This window comes from Trichosurus vulpecula, chromosome 3, assembly GCF_011100635.1.
Source record: "Trichosurus vulpecula isolate mTriVul1 chromosome 3, mTriVul1.pri, whole genome shotgun sequence".
Lineage (NCBI taxonomy): Eukaryota > Metazoa > Chordata > Mammalia > Diprotodontia > Phalangeridae > Trichosurus > Trichosurus vulpecula.
The window spans coordinates 403,001,835-403,025,050 of NC_050575.1; the positions used below are offsets into that span (position 1 = coordinate 403,001,835).

A 23,216-nucleotide genomic window follows, 5' to 3' on the forward strand; every position below is an offset into this window, starting at 1 on the left:
TCTGGGGTCACCCTCCCCATATTAAAGATTGGGTCCACTTTTCCCAAAATTCAAACCTTACCCGCAGGGACCCAGGAATCCTGTCTTGAGTGAAAGACAAGTGAAGGGCTTGAGTGAACCTCCAAATGCAAGGATAAAGGGCCACCATGAAGGGACAATGGAAAGGATTATTGAGTATGTAGGTGGGGATGTGTGGGAAAGTTCTGGAGCTGGGTGGCTCTTCTGGGGTCCAGGTCCAACGGGCAGTCAGAGGGAGAGCTCTGATTAAGGAGCCACTGAGGCTCTGACTGTTCTCCTCCCTTCTGGGATCCCAAGCCCCTTCAGCCTTTTGGTTCTCTGAAGGAAAATGGGAGAAAGGAAGGGGAAAGAAGAGGAGTAGGAGAAGGTGGGACCATCTTTTTTTTTTTTTTCCAAGCTAGACCCTACCTCTAGGTTTCATTCTCTGTCCTGAGGGCAGGACCTCACCCTCTGCAAATCCCTGTAGGCCAGCCCCTTGCCCTGGGATCCTTCTCCCTCCCCTGCTCAGTCTGCAGAAGACCAAGGCCTAACCCAAGCAGGGAACCTGGAGCCAGAGGGAATGGCCTCTGGGAGCTGCAGACCCCCACCCCAGGTGAGTGCACTCTGTCTACAGACTTCACCAACATCCACAAAAGAGGCCATTTCCATAGACAAAGAGCGTTGTCTGTGAGGCTGGCAACCCCCTTCCCATTGATTGTTTCTTTACAAAAAAAATAGGCAGGAAATTGAAAACAGTCACACCACCACCCTATTCCCTGTAAGTTGAACTGATTCATGGCACATTGGCATCATAATCACTAACTGCCCCCACCCCTACCCCTAATTGTTGCCCTCCTCTGTGAGGTCTTTTTTTTTTTTTAAGATTTCCCTCATGATCCCTGTTACAAGGAAGACCACTTCATTCCTCTCTGTTCTGTAGGGGTCTCGTCTTTGCTCCTTTATCCATACCTAGCACCCCTCCCCAACATGTCTTTGCCTCTTTGGCCAAGATCTCCCTACCAGACCTGGAAGACAGGATGCTGTGCTTATCCTCCAGGGTGTGAGCTGCAGAAACAGCTCTGTCTGGTGCATCTTTCTGGCGCACACTGACTGGCCCCTGTCTTGTAGCTGGTTTGACTCTCAAGGCCGTGCTGAGGAGGCAGTGAGGGGTGAAAGGAGCAAATACCATGAGCAAGGGCTGGGGGTGTTCCTGGCTTCCTGCATACTCTGGTCCAGTGTTTCTGGAAAATATAGCAACTCAAGAAAACAGGTTAAGTTGGCTTCTGGGTCACATCCACATGGTCAAAGGCCCTTACGAGAGCTATGTGGAGGAGGCCAAAGAAAAAAGAGTTTTCTTTAGCTGTCAGTTAATTAGCATTTGTTAAGAGCCTAGTACTTTCCTTGATTGGATATAGGGAAAGGGCTGAGTTTGGGAAACTATTCAAAGTTCTGGGAGTTTTCTTTTCCAGTGGTATGAACGGAGTACTGAAGGAAATGCTCAGTTCTTGTCAAAGAGGTATCAGACTCAAAGGCAAAGACACATGGAGTGACTTACTTTCTCCCAAAATCCACTTTGGACCATCTAAACAACAGCCCTATAGGGTAGGTGTGCTTATAATCTTTATTTCACAGCTCAGCAAACTGAGGCCAACAGAGATTCAATGACTTACCAGCCAGGGTCACTTAACTAGTCAGTGTCTGAGGCTGGATTTGAAGTCACATTTTTATGATCTCCCATTTCACAGCTCCATCAATAATGTATTAGTGTACCCATCTTCCCACAACTCCTCCAACATTGACTGGTACTATTTTTTGTCATTTTTGTCAATTTTGCAGAGCATGAGAAGAAACCTCAGTGTTGTTTTGGTTTACTATTCTCTTATTAGTGGTTTAGAGCATTTTTTCATATAGTTGGTAATACTTGGTAATTCTGAGAATTTTTTGTTCATATCCTTTGACCATTTCTCTATTGGGGAATGACTATTTGTTGTTTTTCAGTTGTTTCAGTCATGTCTGACTCTTTGTGATACATTGGGCTTTTCTTGGCAGAGATACTGGAGTTGTTTGCCATTTCTTTCTCCAGTGCATTTTACATAGGAAGAACCATGGCAAGCAGGGTGAAGTGACTTGCCCAGGGTCACATTACTGGTAAATGTGTGAGTCTAAATTTGAACTTAGATCCTCCTGATTACAGTCCTGGTACTCTATCTACTGTGCCACCTAACTGCCATTGGTTATAATTCTTTTTTCAAATAATATTTCATTTTTTTCCCAATTACATGTAAAAACATTTTTCATTCCTAAATGTTGAGGTCACAATTCTCTACCTGCCTCTTTCCTCTTACCCCTCCTGCATATGGTAAACCTTCAGAAGCAGATTATACATATGCAGTCACATAAAACATTTCCGTATTAGTCATTTTGTGAAAGAAAACTTGAACCGAAAAGAAAGTAAAAAATAGTATGCTTTAGGTCTCTATTCTGACTCAATCAGTTCTTCTGTGGAGGGGAGAGCATTTTTCATCCTGAGTCCATTGGGATTGTCTCAGATGATGGTATCCCCGAGAATAGCTGAGTTATTCACTGCTGTTCATCATGCAGTATTGCTGTTACTTTGTACAGTGTTCTTCTGGTTCTGCTCAGGTCACTCTGCATGAGTTCATGGAAGTCCTTCTACGCATTTCTGAAATCATCCTGCTTGTCATTTCCTATAACATAATAGTATTCCATTGCAATCATGCAGTACAACTTGTAAAGGGATTCCCCAGGTAATGGGCTTCTCAATTTACAATTCTTTGTGACCACAAAATAGCCATTATAAATACCCTCCTATAAATAGGTGCTTTTCTATGTTTTGTAAGAAAATTTTTTGTGGATACTGACTCAGTTGTGTTATTGCTAGGTCAAAGGGTATGCGCAGTTTTATAGTCTTTGTATATAGCTCCAAATTGCTCTCCTTCACAAATCCAAGAACTCCAGTTTTCCTGCTTCCTCCAGTATTTGTCATTTTCCTTTTCTGTTTTATTAGTCAATTTAATAGGTATGTGGTAGTAACCTAGAGTTGTTTTAATTTGCATTTCTCTAATCAATAGTGAGTTAGAAAATTTTATATGTCTATAAATAGCTTTGATTTCTTTGTCTGAAAACTGCCTATTCATATCCTTTGACCATTTATCAGTGCCAAAGGACTAATGACAAAGAATACTATCTGCTTCCAGGGAAAGAACTGATACTGTCTGTGTACAGACTGGAGCATGCCATTTTTCTCCATCTTTCTTACATTCTTTTTTTCAAATCGTTCTGTACAAAATATCTAATGCAGAAATGTTTTACGTGGTTGTACATGTATAAGCTATATCCTATTGCTTACTATCTGAGTTGGAGGTGGGGGGATGGAAGAAAAGAGAGGGAGAATTTGGAACTCAAAACTTTAAAAATAACAACCATTAAAAAAAAGTTAACATGTAATTGGGTTGAAAATAAAATATATTTGCAAAATATGTCCAAAAAAAAAAAGAAAATAGATGTTCTACTCCATTCAGCATGGCACCATCCATTGGTTACAGCAAACAGAGAAACTGAATCCTCTGAATAAGTTCGTTTACCTAGACAGCACATTATCCAGCATGTACGCAGAGGTGATGAGGTTGTAAAAAGAAATAACTTTTAAATCTGGTAGTATTTAATTACTTTGATTCATTTTTATTTTCAATATAGAATTAAGTTCCCTTATTTGGGAATAATTAGCCCTAATAACTAAGGCAAAGTAACAAATTCTCTCCTAAGACTAGGTTACCTATAGATTTAACGAATGCACAGATTGATAAGATTTTTATAATTTAGTTACAGATAATTTATAGCAAGACAACATATCTTTATAGGACTAAAAGAATCATTGGATTATATGACTCTTTTCTAAAGGTAAATTCCCCATTCTGGCTGCTGAAGTAAAGAGGTTGACAAAAGCCTAGGTTCCCCTTTCCAGTCTTAGTGGATAAGCTCCTTTTTATTTTTTTCTTCAGCTTCAGGGTAACTCTACACTGAGTAGTGTAATCTTCTATGGTTGGGTCTCTCTTTCTCCAAGCTAGAGGATGGGATGTGAATGCTAAGTACAAACCACAAGTTCCTCTTTTCCAGTCTTTCTTCAAACTATAGGCTCCTTTAAAGAAATACTTTTAGTTGCAAAATTCAGCAAGGACTTCTGGGGTATTCTCTCTTTGACAGACAGGTTGATAGACACAGGATGAATCTGGGTCAAGAAAACCAAGGAGGAGTAAGTAGTCAGATGACCTGCTTTGTCCAATTGAATTATGTTCAAAATATGTTCCCTCAGATTATTGTAATTTTTTTCTTCCTCTTCTGTTATAAAAATAAGCTCTGTAAATCACAGCTTTGTCACAAATTACTGAGAAATAAGTTGACCTTACTTAAAGATAACCTGTCAACTGTTACAATCAAATCATTGTTTACTAGCAAATTTCATGCCTCAGATTATTTTCTATTTCAGATAACTATTTTTAACAGTTGACCCCTGCTTTGCCAGAGATAGCTCAGTGTTTTCGAGGCTCCTAAGGAAAGTGTGGGAGAGAAGAGGTTTTGGGCTGCATACCAAAGTGAAGGTGTACAGAGCTTGTGCTGACCTCATTGTTGTATGCCAGTGAAAGCTGAACAGTATACCAGCGCCATGCCAGGGAATGGAATAGCTTCCATCTGAACCATCGTAGGAAGATTCTGAAGGTCTCCTGGCAAGATAAGCTGCTGGACACTGAGGTCCTTCCTCAAATTAGATTACCCAGCATTCACATTCTACTGCAGAGAGCACAGCTGATGGACTGGCCATGTAATCACATGCCAAAAGTCTGTTTGCCTAAAAGACTATTTCATGGAGAACGCATGCCAAGAAGGCACTCACAAGGTGGTCAGAAGAAGTGATAACAAGGACATTCCCAAGGTCTCTGAGGAATTTTGTAATTAATTGTGAGGCATGGGAAACCCTGACAAAAGCCCACTCAGCATAGCTTGCCCACATCAAAGAATGTACTGTTCTTGCTAGCAAAGCAGAAGTACAGTAGCTCAAAAGAACGGTGAGATGTGCAAATTCAGGGCCATCTCCATCCCAAATGTTCATGTGGAATGTTTGTTCCCAACCTGTGGTAGAGCCTTCTGGCTTCTATTAGTCTGATCATCTGTGGTCAGAAACATTGTACTTTAACCCCAACATAGTGATGTCATTTTGGTCCACTTTGAGCACAAAAAACAGTAAAAATGACCAAATATGTAACTAAATATGTTAGTATATATTTATATATATTATATAATATAACATACAATATTTATGTTATATATTATTATATTATATATAATTATATTAGATATTATATGTTAATATATAAACATATACTAAGGAAATATATGTTATTGACAAAAGAAAGCAGTATTAAAGTGAAGGCAGAAGATGTTTTGTCCATGACACATAATATTCAGGTAGCCTCAAGGCCTCAGTGTAACAACAGATAACTCTTCTTCACTTGGCCAGAAAGTCTCATCTCCCTCAGTTCAGTCCAGATTGTACTTTGTGTGTCTTATGAATCATTTTCATGTCTTATCTAGATAAGATTCTTTTTCAGGGTCTTGGAAATTAACTGAATCTCTTCTCTTTCTTTCCTCTCTTTTCAATAATCAAACATTATGCCCCTCCCTTCCCTCCAGAATACACTGTCCTTGACAGCTTCTTACAAAATTCACTCAATTTTATTTATACCGTGTTGCTTTTATCAGTTCTGGTAAGGAAGAAATTTCACCTGTCTTCTTGCTTTCTCCTCCAGAGATCCTTCTACAACACAGATAAAGCACTCACTTTGTCCGAGATGCCATAGAGAAACACAGTACATAGTAAGACGTTCCTCCTCATATCAAATACTTTTCCCAATATTTCATTGAGTTCTTAATGACTATGGTTTTTAAGTATTGATTCTGATACTGTACAAGGATATGACTTTTAGGTAAATCCCCTTTCTGTGCTTCAGTTTCCTCTTCTCACATGGTAAGGGTTAGACTGCATGAATTCTGGAGTCTTTTTCAGGTCTAAATCTTGTGACTTTTGTTGGTTTAGGAGTTGCTGACATTCCAGGATGTGGCTGTAGACTTCATCCCAGAGGAGTGGGACCTCTTAGGCCATCCTCAGAAGGAGTTGTACAAGGAGGTCATGCTGGAGAATGCTCAGAACTTGCTCTTCTTGGGTAAGGACATTTCCCCTAGCCACTCTGAGTCTGCTATCAAAGGGAATATCTTCATCCCTCACTGTGCTGGCTTTGGAGCATTTATCCGTTACTAGAAAGTGAAAAGTGCTGATGTCCTGTGTCCTAGAGACAGGGTCCTCCTGCTGCCTGGTTTTCCTATAAAAGTTCAATACATTGTCTGAAAATAACATGAAAGTTTCCTTGTTGGTCCTGAAGCTCCTGAGTCTCTTGCTAATTCTAGGGAGCTTGAGGTCAAAGATCAGATCAGTGTTGAAGCATCTCAGATATAGAACTACTCACTTGGGTTATTTAGTCCAAGCTCTTCCCTAGACATGAATTTTGTCTGCCAAATCTCTAAAAACTGCTTGACTGGCTTTTCTTTGCAACCACTTCCTTTTTGGGAAGGGCAAGTATTTAGGATATCCTTCCTTTTGAGAAGCATCCAATTTGTAGCTCACAACTCCTAGTTGTACTGAGTATGACACATTTGCCCTTAATCTCCCTTTCCTTTGCCTCCACATTCCAGCACAGATGGTGGGAAAGGAAGGGAATACGCCTTTCTCCTCACCTGCTGTTCACCAGCTGTTGTGCTAAGTGCTTTCTTTACAATATTATGTTACTAGATGATATTACTCTCCCCTTTTGACCTTTGAGAAAACTGAGGCAAACAGAGGTTAAGTGACTTTTCCAAAGGCACCAGCTAGTAAACTGCCTGAGGCTAGATTTAGACGCTGGCATTCCTGACTCCAGGGCTCTTTCCACTGCACTACCAGCTGCCTCTAATTTCTAGATAATGGAAACTGCAATGAGTCCATCCTCCTATGAAGAAGGTGCACCAAGATCAAGTTTTCTCATTCCACATTGGCTCCATAACCTTCTCCCCCACATCTCCCTAAAGCTCCCCAAAATAAATGTAATTTAAACCATGCTTAAGGACTTCTGGGAACCATCCTGTGCCCCTTGCTTGCATGCCCCTATCAATGGCAGGAAGAACAGACTGGCTAAAAATCAGAATTTGAGTAACTAACGTTTATTGAGTTCCTCAACAGGCAGTGACTCCTTGAATGAGCAGTAGCAAGGTTTTTATAGGTTTCAGGGAGTGAGGAGTTGGGTAGGAGACAGAGCCAAAGCTTATTCATCAAGGCCAAATTTGCTAGAGCTCAAGGCTGATCTGGTACATCCTACTTTGGTTACTTGAATTACAACCATGAATGGGAGAATAAGTCAGATATGTGTTAATATGATGGAGTGATCCTCAAAACGGAGTAGCTTTGTATGTATACGTTTTCCCTAAAGACAACTAAATTCCAAGTTTTTGTCCATGCTCATCCCTGATTCCCCATACTCAGGGCTTCCAGTTCCCAGAGAATATTTGATGTATTCTGAGGAAAGTGAAGCACCATGGATGCTGGAAGAAGAAGGCCTGAGGAGCTGCTGTCCAGGTGAGTGAGGTGAAAGCAGATATGTGAGAGCTGTGATTACAACAGGCTTCTCAGTGTTGTAGCAAAGCAAGTGCTGGATTTGGGACCAGACACTTTTAGCAGTGGGCCTGTGGACAAGCCACTAAATCCCACTGATCCTCGGTTTCCCCTTTTGTAAAAAGAGGAAGTAGGACACCATGGCAGTTAAGCTGTCACCCAGTTATAAATCTATGATCCTAAAAAAACTCATTGTTTGGAAATTGGGGGCAAGGAACTTCCTGCAAGTCGAAAAGGGTGTTGTGCTTTCCCATATGGATTCTTTCTTAGACTTCCTTGAAGTTAGTGAACATTTCTTAAGTTCTTGCCATGCGTCAGACCCTCTGCTAAGCACCAGGGATATAAAGAGATACAAGGATCTTCCCCTCCTCTCCTGGAGTTCAGACTGTTGGGGCAGATAACACACCCACAACAAGAGAGGATTTTATGTTTGTTCCTTGTCCCAGGGAGCCACTGGAGGTTATTGAGGATATGGTGACATGGTCAATATGGAATGTTAGGAAGATGATCTTTGATTAATGGGTGGAGGAATGACTGGAGTTGGGGGAGGCTTGAGGCAGGTGGAGCAAGTAGCAGGTTCTTGTAATACCGCAGGTGTGAGGTGTTTGGGGCCTGAACCAAGGCAGTAGCAGTGTTGGGAGAGAAAGGGATGTATGGGAGAGATGTTACCTAGGTGGAGTCATAGGACTGTGCAGCAGACTGAATATGGGGTTAAGAGTGTGTGTGTGTGAGCCTGCAGGAATAGGAGGATGCCTTGGAGAGCATTAGGAAAGTAGTAAGATGGCAAAGTTGGGGGAAAGAAAATGAGTGTGGTTTCTGGAAGAATGAGAGGAGTGTCACTAAAGCAGAGAGAGAGAGAAAGGAGGGTGGTTGACTGTTAAAGGCTGCAGAGAAGGCAAGAAGAAAGAGGGTGAAGAAATGGTCAGTGGATTTAGCAACTTTGAGGTTTTTGGTAATTTTGGAGAGAGGAATATCAGTTGAACAGTGAAATTGGGAGCTAGATTGCAGAGAATTTTAGAGAAACCAGAGGAAAATGAGTGGAGACACCAGTTGTAACTAGGTATGTCCAGCTGTTTAGCCAAAAAAAAGAAGAAAGATATTGGTTGAATGGATCAAGTGACTGTGTTTTGAGGATTAGAGAGAAATGGTTTTATTTGTGGCAGTAGGGAGGGAGTCATTAGTGTGGGAGAGGCTAGAAAGTACCAAAACAGGGGATGCTGGAGAGGCAGCATCATGAGGAAGATGGTGTCCTGGAATGGGATGGTTTGCACATCAAGTGGAAAGTGGAAAGCAGTTTGCTTTAGCTAGCAGAAAGAGGCCATTTCATCTGCTAGTGGTGTCAAAAAGGAAAAAAAAAGTATTTAATATATGAGAAATGAGGATTAGATAGCTCTTGATAAGTATCCAGTTCTTTCAACAAACACATACAAGACACATTTCTCTGCTGAGAAGGTGAGTGGGAGGTGAACAGTGGGAGCAAGTAGGGAGGGATTGTTGGGAAAGAATGAAAAGAATTGGAAAAGCTGCTGTGGTGAAGGAGATGGGGAGTCAGTTATGTGGTTTTCAGTCATTTCTGACTCTTCAGGATCCCATTTGGGGTTTTCTTAGCAAAGATCCTGGAGTGATTTGCCATTTCCTTTTCAGGCTCATTTTATACATGAAGAAACCAAGGCTAAGAGGCCTGAGTCACTTGAACAGGCTCTCAAAGCTAGTAAGTGTGTGAGGCTGGATTTAAACTTGGTCTTCCTAACCAGTGCTCTCTCCAGCCTACCACCTAGCTACCCCAAGGGAATCAGTTAGGGAGATGTCAAAGGATACCTTTACCACAGTGAGGTCCACCCTGAAATTACAGAGCCTAAATTTGTAGTGGACCCAGGCAGCCTGGTTTTATGTTTTTCTCTCTTTCCATTCAGCAGCATCTAAGGAGTAGCAAAGGCTGTCGCCTGACTTAGAATTAATCCAAGGCTCTGCTTTACATAAAGCATCACCTTGTCTCCCTCCTTTGATCTCTGAGGCTCAATCTGTGGCCCATTCTTGGAGAATCACTGGCCAGATTCTTTGAGTTGACAGTCACCCTGAGTTTGGGGAAGTGGGAAGTAGAAATTCTCAGGTGTTTCATAGTATGGGATGCTTCAGGAGCCTAAAAAAAAGTCTCTGGGATCTTCACTGTGGGTCCTGTTAGGTCCCATCAGTGTTAGAACGAGACCAAGATCACTCACATAGGAGATAAGTTGCATGAAAGAGACAGAAACAGGGCTAAGGCCAGAACTTGCATTTGCCAAATAAGACAGACCAGAAGGAGAAGCTGGGGCCTGGTGTCAGCCTTGGGCCCAGTCAATAAGTATGGATTAAGCACCTCCAGCTTTCTAGGCCCCTCACCAAGCTTTAAAAAAGGAAAAGCCAGTCCCTGCTGTCAAGGAGCTCTCAATCTGGCATACAAACATGCAGATGGTTTAGAGGAAGCAACAGATCAGGAACCTTGGTCTTAGCTGATCCAGTGAAAGAAGAGTGTTTGGGAGTGGAAAGACATCTAGTTCAGTGGGATACAGTGGGATATAAGGGAACTCAAGGAGTAAAGCTAGTAATAGTTTAAGAAGGAGAATAGAATTAGGGAGAAAAGAGTCAAAATCAAAACAGGAATGAGAAAAATTTCAGGTACACCTCAGAGATATTGACGATTCAGATCCAGAGTTCTGCAGTAAAGTGAATACTGCAATCATGTGAGTCACCTGAATTTTTGGTTTTTCAGTTTATAGTAAAGTTATGTTTGCAATAAATTTGTCTATTACATGCACAATACTATTTTGTTTTTAAAAAGTACATTTTTTAGGTTAAAAATATTTTATTGGCAATAAATCTCACCATTGTCTGAGTCTTCAGTGAGTCTTAATCTTCTTGCTGGTGGAGGCTCTGGGCCAATTCATGGCTCCTGACTGATCAGGGTGGTGGTTGCTCAAAGTTGTAGGTTGCCATGGGAATTTCTTAAAATAAGGCAACAGTGAAGTTTGCCACATTGATTGACTCTTCTTTTCCCTTGAAATTAAAGCCCCATCGTAGGGTTATGAATTGGCTTAATTTCAATATTTTTGTGTCTCAGGGAATAGGAAGACCCAAAGAGGGGGAGAGAAAAGTCAAAAATGCAAAAATAAAATATTTTTATTCTTAGAAAACCAGAACAAAAGTGAGTGCAATAGAGAAAGACAATGTAGTTCCATGGACAGAACATGCCCACTTGCATGGTTGGAGGTCTAGTTTCAGCTATAGAGTTATTGGTCAGGTCACTCAGCCATTCTGAGCTCATGGTCCTCACTTGAGAATGTAATAAGAATGCTAGGTTTGCCAGTGTCACAGGTGTTTCTGAGGATCCCATGTGATTGTGTGTGAAGCTCTTTGGAAGTCAAGTTCTCTTGCAGATGGTGCAGATGGGAGCTAATGGCACTTTCACATGATGAATTCTGTCCATTTCACTTTGAAGACTTCTCTTCACTTGGGAAAGTAGGATAGATCAGTTAGTTTACTTTCTTGCAATGGAGGGAAATGATTTTAATTATATATGTGTGTACATGTGTCTCTATACATATTTTTTGCTGTTTGTTTCTTGTAGAAGGAGAGATTGGACCTGAAATAAGAGAGACTACTGAAAAACTAAGGATTTCTGTGGAAGGAACACACAAAGAAAGCTTCATGTGTGATGGTCCCTGTGACTTCACTGGGAGAAAAATCTGTGCTGTATTTCACAGAATCCACACAGGAAAGAAATCTCGTAATTCTCATCATTGTGGGAAAGACATAAATAAACAGTCATCCCTGATTTACCAGCAAAAAATTCATACTGGAGAGAAACCACACGAGTGTCACAAATGTGCTGAACCTTTTAGTGAACACTCATCCTTAATTATTCATCACAGTGTTCACGGTGACAAGAAATCTTATGAATGTCCTCAGTGTGGAAAGACTTGGAGTTGTAGCTCTAGTCTTGCTGTACATCAGAGCATCCACACTGGGGAGAAACCTTATGAGTATGATAAATACAGAAAGGCATTCACACAGAGCTCCAACCTTACTCAAACTCAGAGAATCCACAATGTTGAGAAACCTTATGAATGTAATCGATGTGGAAAGGCTTTTGCACAGAGCTTCAATCTTGCTCGACATCTTAGAATCCACACTGGAGAGAAAAGTTATGAAAGTAATCAATGTGGAAAGGCTTTCAGCATCTCCAAACTTACTGCACATCAGAGAATCCACAGTGGGGAGAAACCTTATGAATGTAATCAATGTGGAAAGGCTTTCACAAAAAACTCTAATCTTACTGTACATAAGAGAATCCACACTGGGGAGAAACCTTACAAATGTAATCAGTGTGTAAAGGCTTTCAACGTAAGGAATAGTCTTGCTATACATCAGAGAATCCATGCTGGAGAGAAGCCTTATGAATGTAATCAGTGTGGAAAGGCTTTCACAGTGAGCTCTAGTCTTGCTGCACATCAAAAAACCCACAGTGGGGAGAAACCTTATGAATGTAATCAATGTGGAAAGGCTTTTGCAAAAAAATCCAATCTCACTGTACATAAGAGAATCCACACTGGGGAGAAACCTTTTGAATGTAATCAATGTGGAAGGGCTTTCAATTTAAGGAATAGTCTTATTGTACATCAGAGCATCCACGCTGGAGAGAAACCATATGAATGTAATCAGTGTGCAAAGGCTTTTACACAGAGCTCCAGACTTGCTGCACATAAGAGAATCCACACTGGAGAGAAACCTTATGAGTGTGATCACTGTGGAAAGGCTTTCAATTTAAGGTATAGTCTTACTGTACATCAGAGAATCCATGCTGGAGAGAAACCTTATGAATGTAATCATTGTGGAAAGGCTTTCACACAGAGCGCCACACTTGCTGCACACCAGAGAATCCACACTGGAGAGAAACCTTATGAGTGTAATCACTGTGGAAAGGCTTTCAATTTAAGGTGTAGTCTTACTGTACATCAGAGAATCCACGCTGGAGAGAAACCTTTTGAATGTAATCAATGTGGAAAGGCTTTCACACAGAGCTCCAGTCTTGCTGCACATCAGAAAATCCACACTGGGGAAAAACCTTATGAATGTAATCAATGTGGAAAGGCTTTCACAAAAAACTCTAATCTTACTGTACATAAGAGAATCCACACTGGAGAGAAACCTAATGTGATAAAAACTTTTATATAGACTCTCACTTTACTATGCAAATGTGATGCAATCAAAGACCAAGAGACATGATTTCTGGATTTAATGTTGCTTTTGAATAATAGAAGAATGGTTATTTAGCTATCTCCTCTCAACCAAAGAGGAATCATGGAGGTCTGTCAACACTTATATGCCCTTAGATAAGTGGGTGTAACCAACAGGCATAAAACAATTCTGATTGGTTAAAACCTAATGAGAATGAGTATTATAGTGAGCAGTGGACATACTCTGCTGAGTGGCTGGGGGATATGAGTCATGACTCCATCTTGGACAGAGAGACTTATCTCTATCCAGATCTGTCTGACTAAAACACAATGGGCCCAAATTCACCTAGACTAAAATCTCTTTACCTTTTGGTCAGATCTAAACTTTCCCAGTTGGCTAAGTCTTGTCCAAGATTTCATCTCATTATTATCCCCACCTTTCAAAGGTTGGCTGAATCACCTACAGGGACTGTTTTCCGAACGAGGAAGGGGAAAGATGGCAAATGCTTAATCCTAATTCAATAATTGGTAATTAACATGAGAGAAACAATCATTTCTCTCACATCAGAGAATCCATTCTAGAGGACATATCTCATTAATATAATCAATATGAAAAGTGTTCAGGCTGAAATTATTCCCAATTTCCCATCAGAATTCACATGTGGTAGAAATCCTATTCCTGTAATGAATGTGCAAAGACATTCAGATGGAGTGTAGAACTTGTTAGACATCAGAAATTTTGCCTTATGGGCAAGCCCTATGTGGACTCATTTGGGAAGGTCTGCAGACAGAGATCATCTGTTCCTTTACATCAAGTATTCATAGAGGAGAGAAGACTTACTGCTCAATGAGGACTTGCCTTTTCCTAGAAGAGGTAGGTCAGTAGATAACACAATATTCACACTGGAAGGAAGCCTGATATGTTTAGTTGTTGCCTCCTGTATGATATTAATAATTTCTCTCAGTGGTTCTTTACGCACTCTATCTAGCAGATCTAGTCCCCTGAATCTGTGCATCACTTCCAACTCTTATCTGTAAGCAATGTTATTTAGGTTATCTCTGTAGGGTCCGATGGTTTTTCCTATTTTCTTCAATTAGATTCTGAATTTTGCAATAAGAAACTCATGGTCTGAGCCTCGGTCAGCTCCAGGTCATGTTTTGACTGATTGTATAGAACTTCACCACCTCTGCCTTTTCCCTAGAAATTGTTTTGTGTTTTCAGAGAACTGAGCAACTTTGGCCTCTTTGGAGTCTGGGGTAGGAAGATAGACTTGTTACTGTGATGTTGAATAGCTTGCCTTGTATTTGAACAGTACTTGACTATACAATGGAAAAATCTTGCTGGAGATAGAGCTTAGGGATCTACTTACCAAGGTTAGGCCTCTTGCCAAAGGACTTCATTAGATTTCCCACTATAAGAGACCTCCTTAAAAATCCAAAATTACTTACTGTGATTAAACTCCTATAAATATCATTGCTTTTCCTCCTGAAATGCTGATGCTTCTCATTATTCTCCAATAATATTCCTTTGAATTCATATTCTGGAGTTTCTTTAGGTATTCAACATGTGATGGGTACTCACTTTGTTTCTTGTTCTTTGCTGGAACAAAAAGTTCTGGCATAAATATTTTGATAACTGACTGCAATTAGTCTAGAGTATTACAATCATAGCTGGACAAAGTGATTTTCTATGTAAGGTGACTTGGAGGATGTATTCAACTGAATTGATGTCATTTATTTGGCAACATGTTTTTATTTTAAATGTCTTATCAAAAACAATAAGATTTATTTTATTTTTTTATTTTATTTTTTATTTATGGTTAAGAACACTCAGTTCCAGAAGTTTTTGAGTTCCAAATTTTCTCCCCTTCTCTTCCCCCTCCCCTCCAAGATGGTATGTAATCTGATATAGGTTCTACATATGCCTTTGCATTAAACTTATTTACCCGATGTTCAAGTTGTAAAGAAGAATGATAACCAATGGAATGAATCATGGGAAAGAAGAAACAAAACCAACAAAGAAGAAAACAGAGAGCAAATAATTTTCCTCAATCTGCATTCAGACTTCATAATTCTTACTCTGGATGTGGATAGCTTTTTCTATCATGAGCTTTTTGGAGCTGTCTTTGAACCTTGTATTGCCGAGAAGAGCCAAGTCTATTAAAGTTAGTCATCACAGATATCGTGTGTCTGTAATCATGTATAATGTTCTCCTGGTTATGCTCACCTAATGTAGCATCAGATCATGTAAGACTTTCTAGGTCAGTATGAAGTTAATCTGCTCCCCATTTCTTATAGTACAGTAGTATTCCATTACATTCATATACTACAACTTAATAAGCCATTCCTCAGTTGATAGGCATCCCCTTGATTTCCAATTCTTTACCACCACAGAAAGAGCTGCAATAAATATTTTTCTTACATACGGGTCTCTTTCCCACTCATGTTATCTCTTTGGGATACAGCCCTAAAAGTGATATTGCTGGGTCAAACAGTATGCACATCTTTATAGCCCTTTGGGCATACATCCAGATTGCTCTCTAATTTTCCCACATCCTCTCCAGCATTTGTGATTTTCCTGTTTTGTCATGTTGGCCAATGTGACAGGAGAGATTTGGTACCTAAGAGTTGTTTTGATTTGAATAAGATTTGTTTTAAGTCTATCATATTGTTTTTGTTGTTTATGCTTCAATTTTTTTGTGTTGGTAATTATTTGATAAAAAACATTAACTTTAAAAATGATACCTAAAGGGTGGTTCAAGTGTATGTTCAGAAATCAACTTCTCTTTTGATCTGGATCCTGTGAAATGAGTTAAACTGTTAGAGAATGTGGTTACAATGTTAATGAAAATTATATCATTCCACCTAGAGTAATATACATGACAGTTACTACACATTTGAACCAACTCAGTCTCAACAGACTCCAACCAATTCAAAATGGGAACCCTTCCTCAAGTAAAATTGATAGATATTGGCATGCAGAGAATAAGAGAATGGCTCCAATCATTATCTGGGGACACCATGTCAATTCAACAAGCCCTGATGATGTGCCGGGCTCTGTGTTAAGTGCTGGGGGTACCAAGCAAAGTGAAACAGCCCCTGCCCACAAGGAACTCACATTCTAATGTGTTTAGTGAAGTAATGAAGAAAAAAGAAAATAGGAGACACTCTACAGAGATCCTGCCTGGTAGAGGTAGGGAGGGTCCGCATGGCCATCTGAGGAAGCCACCTGTGCAAAGGCCTGGCAATGAATGATGGAAGGCTGTGTGCAGGAAAAGCTGGCATGCTGGCTTTACTAGAACAGAGAGGGCACAAAGCTGGTTAATGTGGCATCAGCCTGGGGTGGTAGGAGGGAACCATGTTATGGAGAATGTTAAGTGCCAGGATGAGGATTTTGTTTTATCCTGGAGTAAAGCCTGTGGAGATTTTTGGTAAGGAATTGACAAGATCACATCGATTTAATAAATATCATTTTGTCACCTGTGTGGAAGAGGGAAAATTCCAATAGTTTCTGTTGATCTGTTATTCTAGGATAATGATGCTTTTCTGTACTTTATTTTTTCTGATCCACAAAAAATCCTGTGGGTTCAGTCGAGTTAGGTTTCACACCTTCAAAAAGTCCTAACTCAGAGATTCCTTGATTCTACTTGGATTTATTTTTTCATCATTTGGCCAAATCAGTTTTAATGGTCTTATCGAGCTCAATACTAATTAGATAGTAGAAAAGACACGTAGCTAGGCCAAACTCCAGGAGTGACAATCTTTCCCCCAAAATCCCATCTTTCAGGAATAGGCTAAGGGATGGCCAGCCCTTCCTCTTTCTGTTGAAAGGAAAATTGTCCATGAGGCAAAACCTGAGAGAAAGAGAAGTAAAAGGAGTTCTTTTTAAGGTAGCAGCGTGTTTGACCACTGAAGATCAGCAATTGCTTTAAGGCAGGTCCGGCTGTTACAGGTAACTTTAAGAGAGGGTGAGCCCTAGCATCTTAGTTCTTCCCCAAGGTAGCAAGAAAGTGATTAATTTAGAGGTAGGGGTACATGATGAAGAGCCAGTAATGCAAAAAGGTACTGACTTGATGTCTCCTTCCTCAACAGAGCATCCCCCAAGACTGATAATTGGAGCAGGGAACAATGGGGCTCTGAGTCAACATAACTTTCAGTATATCTCTGTACCGATTTCCTCTCCCAGTATAGGTTGATAGAGACACAGATGACATAGATGTTAAAGCTGCTATAGATAGATGATGCAGACATAATTATAAGGACATAAATATATACAATTAGATGAGGCAACATGGAAAAATGGATAGAGAATCAAGAGACCCAGGATCATGGACTAATTTTGAACCACACTGGCCATGTTCCTTACCAACTACTTAACCTCTGACTGCTAAAGATAAGTCCCCAGGACTGAGCTGTAGCTGTAAAGAACATGCCAAGTGGCATGGGTGGATGTTTGTCATTGGGAGCTTATCTTACCAAATCATATCAGGAGAAATCTATTATATATTAATATCTATATTTATATATCTTAAGTGCAACAGTGGTTAGAGAACAGGCCTGGATTCAGGAATACCTTAGTTCAAATCCTGTATTGGATGATGACTAGCTGTGAGAACCTGACCATATCACTTCAAGTTTCACTGTCTCAGTTTATCAAATCAGTCAAACTGGACTAAACTTGAAGAATTCCATCATTGCTTGGCAATGGCATGGTGAGGTCCTGGGAAACCCTAGGCCCAGGGATGGCCTCAGACTCCCAGCCTATGCCCTGAAAGAGCCTCCAAAGTGTCACAGCCAATGATGAGCACAGGTCCATGTTGGTAGTGCCTCAAAGCCCCTTCTAAATTCCAATCATTTTTATCTCTGCTCATGGACCCCCAATTTCCTGATAACTATCTCTAGTTCTAGCAACTTTGAAAGACTTCTCCTACAGCAAACTTATATATGTTTCTTTTTTTAAGTTATATTTCAAATATGAGAACACAGTGTAAATCTAGGTGGAGAATCTATGGACAAAACTTTCAGCCCAAGTATCCAGTGAGAGTGAGAGAGCATAGAACCAGTTTCAGAGAAGGCAGGGTAACAACAAACAAACATACAGGTCCATACTCCAAATTCCTGAATATGGTGGCCATACTCAATCCTCCTCCACTGGAGGACTTCAAGGCAGGATCTGGTCTTGTTCTGTTCACATGATATCATTGAAGCTCCTTGAATCCTTGGCTTTCTGGGATCACAATCCTTATAACCCGCCTCAGGCAGCACTGTCTCTCCTGACCCATCAGCTCTCAGCTTATGGCCCACGCCTCAAGTACTCTGTCTCCTAGTCTACCCATTCACCAAGAGACAGGGTCCCCATCTCATCAGGAGTTGTAGTTATAAGTTAACAAACACATCAATTTAAAAAGGCAACACTTTAATGACCTCTTATTTGCAAAATGTTATGCATTCAAAAACCATAGGTGAATGTTTCCTGGCCTGATAGAATTTAACATTAAATTGTGGATAAGGCAACTGGTGTCTACCAAGTAATTCCAAGAGAGAATTAAGAGATATATGGGAGGAGTAGCAGAAGCCTCCTCAGTGGGATGGAAACTGAGCTATGGTTCAAAGGTTTATAGTGAGTACTTAAGAAATGTCAGACCTGACTATTGACCAGATACGTCCCTAACAGATCTGGGTTTTCTCAGTTTTCCAACTCTTATTTTTTTTTTCTGCCTTCCCATCTGGATTAGAGGACAAGTGGAGCACTCAGAGGTTAAGCTAAATCCTGGGGTCCAGGTCATTATTTCCATGAGGATTAAGGGAATATAGATTTAGAGGTAGAATAGAGCCAGAGGCTATTTAATCCAAGCCATTTATTGAAGCCCACCAAATTCAAAGCTAGTAATAATAAGAATCATATGGAAGGGGTCTGGACCTAGTGATCAATGAAGATCATGTAAAGAAAAGTTACAAACCATGCAAGAAATCTCTATAGCCTGTAAACATTTAGCACCTATTGACTGAGACCTTACTGGGCTAGGTAGATACAGTTATGCACTAGAGTCTTGATATGCCTCATGAACTAACAAATGACAGATGCCCTTTCTATAAATGTAGATCCCAAAACATTTGTGACCTCTCACTCGACTCACTGCCCCAGAAGGAGGACACTATCACTGACTAAACTATATTCCACAATCACCAAGGCATAACATTTATGCATAAAAGTGTAAGAATAACAGATTAATAGGGGCCATCACATCATGAACTGATAATCTGTAAGTTACATGGAATAAAAAGCACAGAGACTTAATAGGGGAAACAAAAGCATGTGGGAATATCCAGAGATATATATATAATTTTCACCATCCTATACTCTACTAGTGTTGTTGGTGGGGTGGTGGATAGAGTTTTGCAGTTGGAGGCAAGAGGACCCAAGTTCAAATCTTGCTTCAGTAATCCATTAGCTGTGTGACCCATGGCAAGTCACTTACCTTTTTTCAGCCTCAGTTCCTTAGTTCATAAAATGAGGTTAATAACAGGTAGATTGTGAGGATCAAATAAGCTAATACATCAATCACCTTTGCAAATTTAAAATGGCTGTATCAATATTAGCCATTCTTATTATTGCCAGATGGCAATGCCAGTAGGCCAGAGGACGAGCTTATATCTTAATACTTTATTTCAACTAGAAAAAGTAATTACTTTTTTCACCTTCAGAACATAAAATAGAAAGGATTAACAGTGGGATAGTGACGTGCCCCATGACTATTTCTATCTGACCTCATTAGAACAAGATGAGAAAAATGAGAGTAATAAATGTCAAGAAGGATATTTTAATAGCTCTTAAGAGTTTACAAAGTAGTCTTACCTTGAAATTATCTTATGTAAGTTGTACATTATTTATGTTTCCATTTTATAGATTAGGAAACTGAGTTTCAGCAAGAATAAGTGAATTTGCACAAGGTTGCCTTGCTAGTCAATGGTTTTGAAGTGAGTTTTTTAGGCAAAAGAAGGTGTGGTGAGATTCTATGATGCATGTCTTGGGCTCACAGAGGGAGGGGTGCGTTTTTGAAGGAACAAACTGAAGGGGCCTGTTGAAGGATGGGAATGTCTAAGGGGAAAGCAGCCTTGATCATGTAGTGATTGTGTCATTTGACCACCTGAGGGAAACTCACTGTTTGAAGGCGATTTCTGACAGGGCTCTGTAATATTAATTAAGGTGGGATCTTTTTACTTTTTTAGAATGCTAAATTAAGTGTCTTTAAATGAATCTAACTAGGTGCTAAACCCCAGGCCCAAACTCCTAACTACTAGGTGCTAACCCAATGTTGGCATGAAGCCCCCAGGGCCCTAAGGGCAGTTGCTAAGACCAGAGCCAATAGTATGCACCTAAGTTCTGGTCGCTCAGATGACATTTGATGATGTCAAAAGACTGTATAAAAAGAGAGAACACAAGCATTTGCTTGAGGCTCTCACTTCTGGAGGAGCGTTGGCATGGGAGTCTGGGCAGCCACTCTAAAAGCCTCCCAGCTCATCAATCCAGATGTTGATGGTTTCTTGGTAACTATGAATTATTATCTGGTTTGTTTATTTTGTGTATGTTTGTGACTTGTTTGTATTTGCTCTGAAGTTCAGGTTGCTGGCTTTTCCTCCTGAACTAAGTGATTTTATATGTATATATTGGATTAAAGTAATGTTGTTAACCCCTTAATGCTACTTTCCTTAGTAAAGCAGATCAAAAGAACCTGTGATGGCAGTATTCTTGATGTTGGGCTTGTGTTGGTCTTTCACCCCCACAACAGCTGCTAGCCAAATTGTTGCAACAGGCTTACATAAGGAAGAACTGCTGACTATGTTCTAAGATGTGGAGATGATAGGACTGTCCCCATATCTAGGTGTTTTGCATTCAGTACCCCAAACTCCTCCCTGCTGCTGAAAACCTTTATCAACAGGCTTGTCTTTCTGCTGGGGAAAAGATCAGCACTGGACAGAGCTCAGTGTGTGCAGATGGAGTCCCCAGATCAGCTCCTTTTTGTCCTGTTTCTGTGGGTCCCAGCTGACAGCAGATAATATGGGGAGATTATGGAGAAGGACAGGAGGCTGGGAGAGGCCCCTTGAAATCTGAGCTGTGCTGGATTCACTGTCTCAATGAGAAAAGTCTTTGAGAGATGATATGAGTAAGAAGAAAGGGGCTTTGGTGAGAATAATCAAACATTTTTCTGTGACCAGATATTAAAGCGACAGTTTAGTTAAGGACCATAAACAATCTTGGTTCTGTAACCTCAAGTGTCTCTTGATTAATTTCAGGTTCACAAGGGGAGGCTGTTCTGAGCCAGTCCCCAGCCTCCTTGTCTGTGGCTCTGGGAGAGAGAGTCACCATCAACTGCAAGGCCAGTCAGAGCCTCTCACACAGCAATGGGTACACTTATTTATGCTGGTACCAAGAGAAACCAGGACATCCTGTTAAATTCCTGATTTACAAAGTTTCCAATCTATTCTCTGGGGATCAGTCTCGATTTAGTGGCAGTGGATCTGGGACAGATCCACAATCAGCAGGTTGGAGCCTGAGGGTGTTGTAGGGTACTACTGTGTGCAGGTAACTCACTGGCCTGCCCCACAGTGCTCCAGCCCTGTATAAAAACCTCCCCATATCATTCAGCCCTGAGCTCAGGGGAATAGCTGCTTTCTCAAGAGGCCTAGACTCACAGCAGCTACTGTTCTAAGTTCAAGATAGGGTTCCTCTTAGATCCCCTTACTGTTTTTTACCCCATTGCTCAAGAAGCAGCATGCCATGATGCAAATAGCCTTTGGCTAACAAGACTCTTGTTCTACCAGCTCAAATAATATTTTATCCCTTAACTTTGTCATAGAGTGAAACTTGCCCATCATTGTTAGCTCAAAATGTATTGTGTTAGATGCATGCCTAACATGATTTTTCTGCTTTGCACATTTCTCCTTCTAAATAGAAATGCTTAGATTTGAAATAATGTTAACTGAATAAAAAGCATTTCTGGCAGACTTGTGCCTAAAATAGAGAGTATGGTATTAATATTTTTTTTCAAGGAGCTTCTCCTTAGCTCGCAGCTCCCAAAATCTTCCATGAGAACAGGGTGAGAAACTTAACTCAATGCTTTTCTGAATTCTAGGTAAATTCTGTAGTACAGCATTGCACTTAATGTATATGTTTAGTGACCATGTCAGAAAGGAAAAGAAATGTTAGTCTGGCATGTCCTGTTTATGCCCATGTCCTGATTAAGCTCATGAATAAAACATCCCTTTCTGGCTGCTCATTGACTTGCCCAGAACCATCCCACCAACTGTAACCCTTGAATTCCACTGTTGCTCACCTGGATTTCTCTGCTCAAAGTGTCCCAATATCTCTTTCCAAAAGTATTAGTCCCTGTTCTGGCCTCTCATCCGAGGGACACACAGATTCCATTGTGCTCCCCTGATGTCTCTGAGCCAGTTGGAAGACCAGATAAGCAGGACAGGATGCCAATGCCATCTCTCAGGTAGACAGCTTGATACCCTTTTTGTTATTACTAGAGTTAACCCTCAGGACAGTCTAGAATCCAGAGGAAATCATAGGATCACAGCTCTAAGTGCTCAAGAGGACCTTACAGTAATAGAATAGAATACAACCCCCTCATTTTACAGCATTTGTATTACTGCATAAATTATTCTTCTGGTTTTGCTTATTTCACTCTGAATCAGTTCACAAATTCTTCCAGGCTTCTCTGAAACTGCACTGTGACTTCTTGTGATTTATTAGTATTCCACTGCATTCATACATGGCAACTTGTCTAAGCCGTTCTCTAATTTATGTATACTTTCTAAATATTTAATTTTTTATCACCTGGGTATTATTAAGGGAGGCTCCCTTGAACCTCATGCTTTATCAGACCAGCCTACCTGACTCTTAAGAGAGGAACCTACAGGGAACTGAGCCAAATTTATAGGAATAAAAGCCATTCCCCAATTGAAAAATGGTCAAAGGATATGAACAGGCTGTTTTCAGAGGAAGAAATTAAAGATATCTATAGACATATGAAAAAAATGCTCTAAATCATTATTGATTAGAGAAATGCAAATCAAAACAACTCTTAGGTACCACATCTTTCCCGTCAGATTGGCTAACATGACAAATCAGGAAAATGATAGATGTTGGAGAGGATGTGGGAAAATTGGAACATTGTTACATCGTTGGTAGAGTTGCGAACAGATTCAGGCATTCTGGAGAGCATTTGGAACCATGCCCAAAGGGCTATAAATATATGCATACCTTTTGACCCAGTAATACA

General features: G+C 40.4%; 1 protein-coding gene across 1 annotated transcript in view; it reads left to right on the forward strand.

The window, feature by feature from the left end:
- The window catches only part of LOC118843355 (zinc finger protein 665-like), a 70,884-nt gene that overhangs the window by 340 nt on the left and 47,328 nt on the right, over positions 1 to 23,216 (forward strand). Inside the window, exons 2-5 of the mRNA XM_036750964.1 lie at positions 485 to 610; positions 6,110 to 6,236; positions 7,586 to 7,678; positions 11,319 to 12,904. Coding sequence (XP_036606859.1) covers positions 578 to 610; positions 6,110 to 6,236; positions 7,586 to 7,678; positions 11,319 to 12,904 — 1,839 coding nt within the window. The 5' untranslated portion in view covers positions 485 to 577. The remainder of the gene's footprint in view (positions 1 to 484; positions 611 to 6,109; positions 6,237 to 7,585; positions 7,679 to 11,318; positions 12,905 to 23,216) is intronic.